At 40.5% G+C, this 5,693-nt stretch overlaps 1 protein-coding gene across 1 annotated transcript; it reads left to right on the top strand.

The window, feature by feature from the left end:
- Window positions 1-746: 746 nt before the first annotated feature.
- On the top strand, window positions 747-1,589 carry LOC128867105 (uncharacterized PE-PGRS family protein PE_PGRS10). Its single transcript, XM_054108205.1, has one exon. The coding sequence runs from the start codon at window positions 747-749 to the stop codon at window positions 1,587-1,589; it is 843 nt and encodes a 280-aa protein (XP_053964180.1).
- Window positions 1,590-5,693: the final 4,104 nt, after the last annotated feature.

Raw genomic sequence — 5,693 nt, 5'->3', positions numbered from 1 at the left:
CTTTGGTACACTGAACGTATAAAATACCTCTGTAAGTTATATAGTTCAAGGCCAGAATGGCAAATGTGCTATAAATCACTAGTTTCCAGGAGGAAAGAACGATTTTCTCTCTAGCCCATATAGCAAATTCTACACATCCAAGTAAATTCTTAAGTCCTATTCATTACTTAACATGTTTATTGTATTTTATGCCAATACTTCGATAATGATGAAAGTTAACAAAAGTTGGCTATTTAGTACGATTGGCAAATGTAAACAAGCGTTGGAAGGTCATTCACACACAATTTCTTGGTCAACTGAGTATTGTCAGTGGCCTCCGCTTCAACAACTCAGCGCATAAAGTCTTTACTTTTCTACTACTGATCAGCCATTCGCTCTGAAGTCATTTCGACGGGCATTACGCAATATCTGAGTAAACCAATTTTTCGTGGCTGCATAATTGAAATAGTCAATAGTGATCTTCAAATATGACAGACGCCTTATGCAAATACAATTTGGGAAACTACGGAGGTAAGCAATTACATACGATTATTATTATTTTGTTTTGGGAGCGCAAACATACGCACTTCAGTTAGGCCACGTCAACGAATGGGAAATACAAATTTTAACTAAAGTATTTTTAATTTCGGCTTAGTGAGTGTGGAACTATAAAAGCATTGTGGGGTTGGGAAAGAAGTTTAGATTAGTTCAGGCTGTCAGCGGATAAGCCTAACATTAGTATTACAACACAAAAAAAGATAAATAAAATGTGGTGTTCGATAAAATTGATAACAATTAGCGCTATTCTGGCACTAATAACAACAACGTACGCGAAAGAGCAACTTCTTGAACCACCAGCAACGAGCTATGGTGTACCCGACTATAGGCGGACACGTTCCTTGGTCGCAGATAATGATTATAGCAATGACCTTGTGGGTCTTTCTACAGACCTAAGTGGCATTTCAGGTGATCTAAGTGGGCTCACCACTAGTTATAGCGCGGCCCCAAGTGGTGTGGAGTACAACCTTAGTGGAATCGGTGGCGTCAACGACGTTTACAGCAACACCAATGCTTACTCGAGCGCCGTCAGCGGCTTGTCAAATTACGGTGGCGATCTCAGTGCACTACAATCTGTGCAACAAATACCAGTTTTCACCTCATTGCAGCCAGTTCAACAAGTGCCTGTTGTTTCGAATGTACAAACCATACAGCAAGTGCCCGTCATAGCCACTGCGCAACAACCGGTGGTGGTGCAACAACCAGCGCTCGGCATAGAAGGCCGAAGTTTAGGTGGTGCTGGCGCTGGTGTACTTGGTGGTTTGGCAGGAGCTGGCATTGGTGGTGGTATTGGTGGAGGTTTCAAACGCTATCGCACCACTGTTCACATTCGTTCTCGTGGCTTTGGCGGCGGTTTGGGGGGCTTTGGAGGCGTTGGCGGTTTGGGTGGTGTTGGTGGGTTAGGTGGTTTCAAAGGCATTGGTGGCGGCTTTGGAGGCGGTCGATTTAAGGCACGTTACACAGAGAGCGCAGGTGGCGCATTTGGAGGTGTAGGCGGTGTGGCAGGCGGTGGACTGCTAGGTGGTGCTGGTGCTGGTGGTTTGTTACGTTAAGTTAGTTAATGCCTGTTAATTTTTTAAATTTAGTTATAGTCTAAGTTAAATGACTATTGAAATTAATAATAGTTTTAATTAAAATTAAAATTTAAAACTTCATATTATGTCGTTAGTTATCAGTAAAGCTCTTAATTATACCAATATTTTAAATTACTGAACATAGTATAACATATTAATAAAAAACTAAAAAATAACATTTGAAGGAGGGTTAGTTTTCCAAAACTGACCAAAAATTTTGACCAAAAAAATATTATACAATACTTTTACCAGATTTTTTTTTTAACAATATTTTAGAAAAATGTATATATGTAAGTGTTAAAGGGAATCGAGCACATTTGTGCCCACAACTATGAAAACCCCAGAATTATTGTAAAAAAATTTGTTTATCAGTTATTTCATCCCATAATATTTTAAACTCAATTATTCAATGTAATTTTTACGATACTTTTAAAAATGAACAAATACCTGGTGGCTCTTATTTCAACATTCAGTCATTCAATATTCATTCACTTAGTGTTAATTTCGAAAATGGTACAAGTTAAAAAGAAATTATATAAACATAAGTCGAAAAAGGAAGGAAATTCCAGAAAATAGTGTGAATTATCGCTTGATTTCCAAAGGATTTCCGTACTCTAAACTTTCTGTTTCGTTAGCCTATTATCAGCCAAATATGTACACAACTTGGGTTTCCATAATTTCCATGATAACAATGTATGGGATGCAACGACAACTTCAAGAGGTGCGCAGGAAGTAGCATCTGGCATTTTAGTGCACATGGAGGATATAACTACTTGCTCAGGCCAAAATTGTAACATTAAAGTAGAAAATTGCTCGGCCATCGAAAAATAATAACAAACAATAGACCACAAATTTTTGGTATCGGGTCATTCCTTTCTACCGAATGACCGTAATTTTGGGTTAATAGAAATGAAAATAAAAAAAGAAAATTACTTATACAACCCTAAGCATTTTTGTGAATTATTAGAAAAGTGTAGCAGAATTAATGCATTTTCTATGAAACGAATGTTGCAGTATCTATCCGTATCTTATTTCAACGAACTCATTGGAGAGGCAACAAGAAGAAGAGTAAAAAATGTCGCGGCCGAATCTGTCTCTCGGCTGGAAATATGGAAAATGAACTTTATAAAATGTCTATAAAACTTGTTTATAGAAAGAAACTAGCTGTACCCGGCGCGTGTTGCTACGCCAACAACTAAAATAAATTTAAGAAAAATAACTTTAAAGAAAAATCAGTACACAAATATTCAATTCATTCTAAACCATTTTATTGATTTTATTTATTTCGAAAGAACTGTGACATTACAAAGTTTAGTTTCAATTCGATGTTTATTGAAGTGCTGCGGGATACACAATATTTCTTGTTTTTCCATCTGGTGCGTAGACGAATAAATCAGAAGGTTTTCCGACACGTGAGCAAGACACATAGAGCTGTCCATGTGAGAAGCATGGATTCTCCAAATTTAATCTACACACTTGTAACGATTGCCCTTGTGCTTTGTTAATAGTAATTGCGAAAGCGAGTCGCCCCGGGAACTGTAAACATATGAATTCGAATGTCATATATGTCTGGAGCATTGGGATACGTGGCAACAGAACGTCTTCACCTTTGAATTTTCCAGTCAAAATTGTTGCCTCGATAGCACTGTTCATCGTTTTCTTGACTGAGAGTCTGGTTCCGTTCCAAAATCGTGGTGGATTTATGTTTCGAAGAATAATGATGGGTACGTCAATGTAAGAACGTAGCTAGTGGTATCACAGAGCATATTCTACAAACCTTTTCCGTGGAAAAATACATATATATACCAATTTTTATAATAATCGGTCCAGTAGTTTTTGAGTTCATTGATCACATACAGACAAACATTAATTTTTATATACATATAAAGATGTTAAGCTACTTCCTGGCGAGGTACTCAGAATACGAAGTAATTGTGTATATAACTCCTCGATTATCCTAACTCAGCGCGCATACCAGCTAAAATACCACAATCGCCCATCGCTTTCAGTACACAACATTTCCTGTCCTGGGAAATCGAAAATTCTGAAATCGTGCATGAAAAACCTCTGCATGATGTTTAGATCACAGGTGTAATGTATGACGAAGGCCGTGCCATAACTCTGGGGACCGATACCAGTGGTGGTAAAACTCAATTGAAAAATTATTGGTTTCAGTAGTTACGCGCATGTCACATAGCAGACAGTGAAATTACTGAAGATAAAATCCCCACGGCAGTTTATTCCTAAAAACGACGATTTCAACCTATTTGTTCTGTTTGATCGCTCCGGCCTTTTTCATGTGGGGCTGCTGAAAAATAAATATGCAACCTAATAATCTTCTTTCTGTAAGAACAAAGACGGCGATCTGGTGACTGACATCCAGAGCGTTCTTATATTATGGAGGGAACACTTCTCGAATCTATTAAATAGTGACAGCTGCGCATGTCACAGAGAATGTGAAGATCTCGATACCCCAATCGTTGACGACGGAATTGTCGATCCGCTACCCAACCATGAAGAGGTAAGAATAGCGATAGCGCGGCTAAAGAACAACAAAGCCGCGGGCGCCGACGGACTGCCGGCTTAGCTATTCAAACATAGCGGCGAGAAGCTGGTAAGGTGAATGCATCAGTTTATATGCAAAATATGGTCGGATGAAAGCATGCCTGCCGATTGGAATTTAAGTGTGCTCTGCCCAATCTATAAGAAGGGCGATCCTGCAATCTGTGCCAATTACCGCAGGATTAGTCTTCTAAATATCGCCTATAAGGTTCTAGCGAGCGTATTGTGTGAAAGGCTGAAGCCCACCGTCAACCAACTGATTGGACCTTATCAGTGCGGCTTTAGACCTGGAAAGTCTACTATCGACCAACAATTTACAATACGCCAAATCTTGGAAAAGACCCATGAAAGGAGAATCGACACACACCATCTCTTTGTCAACTTCAAAGCTGCATTCGACAGTACGAAAAGGAGTTATCTGTATGCCGCGATGTCTGAATTTGGTATCGCCACAAAACTAATACGGCTTTGCAAGATGATGTTGATTAACACCAGCAGCGCCGTCAGAATTGGGAAGGACCTCTCCGTGCCGTTTGATATCGAACGAGGTTTCAGACAGGGTGACTCGCTGTCGTGTGACTTCTTTAATCTGATATTGGAGAGGATCGTTTGAGCCGCAGAACTTAAATCGCTCAGGCACAATTTTTTATAAGAGCGTACAATTCTTGGCGTATGCTGATGATATTGACATCATCGGCCTTAACAACCGCGCTGTTAGTTCTGCCTTCTCCAAACTGGATAAAGAGGCAAAGCGAATGGGTCTGGTGGTGAACGAGAACAAAACGAAGTACCTCCAGTCTTCAAGCAAACAGTCGGCGCACTCGCGTATCGTCACCCACGTCACTGTTTACAGTTATAATTTCGAGGTTGTAAATGACATTAACACCTATAATAATGTTAGCCTTGAAACCCAACGTAGAATCTCTCTTGCCAACAAGTGCTACTTTGGACTAAGTAGGCAATTGAGTAGCAAAGTTCTCTCTCGACGAACAAAACTAACACTCTACAAGACTCTCATCATGCCCGTTCTAACGTATGGCGCAGAAGCGTGGACGATGACAACATCCGATGAAGCGACGTTTGGAGTGTTTGAGAGAAAGATTCTGCATAGGATTTTTAGACCTTTGCACGTTGGCAACGGCGAATATCGCAGGCGATGGAACGATGAGCTGTATGGGCTTTACGGCGACATAGACATACTCGTAGCGCAGCGAATAAAGATCCAGCGGCTACGTTGGCTGGGTCATGTCGTCCAAATGGATACAAACGCTCCGGCTCTGAAAGTATTCGATGCGGTACCAGCTGGTGGTAACAGAGGAAGAGGAAGGCCTCCTCTGCGTTGGAAAGAGCAGGTGGAGAAGGACTTGGCTTCACGTGGTGCGTCCAATTGGCGCCGGTTAGCACGATAAAGAAACGACTGGCGCGCTTAGTTACACTCGGCCAAAATCGCGTAAGTGGTTATCGCGCCTATTAAGAAGAAGAAGAATCTTCATGGATTCTCTAAATTCGCGAGGAAAACGA

Source organism: Anastrepha ludens, chromosome 6 (genome assembly GCF_028408465.1).
Source record: "Anastrepha ludens isolate Willacy chromosome 6, idAnaLude1.1, whole genome shotgun sequence".
Lineage (NCBI taxonomy): Eukaryota > Metazoa > Arthropoda > Insecta > Diptera > Tephritidae > Anastrepha > Anastrepha ludens.
The sequence above is the reverse complement of the archived record's forward strand: the minus strand, read 5'-3'. Positions and strand labels throughout refer to the sequence as shown.

What these genes read in the sequence shown, in the direction of transcription:
- LOC128867105 (XM_054108205.1), top strand. Translation starts at nt 747, where the DNA reads ATGTGGTGTTCGATAAAATTGATAACAATTAGCGCTATTCTGGCACTA.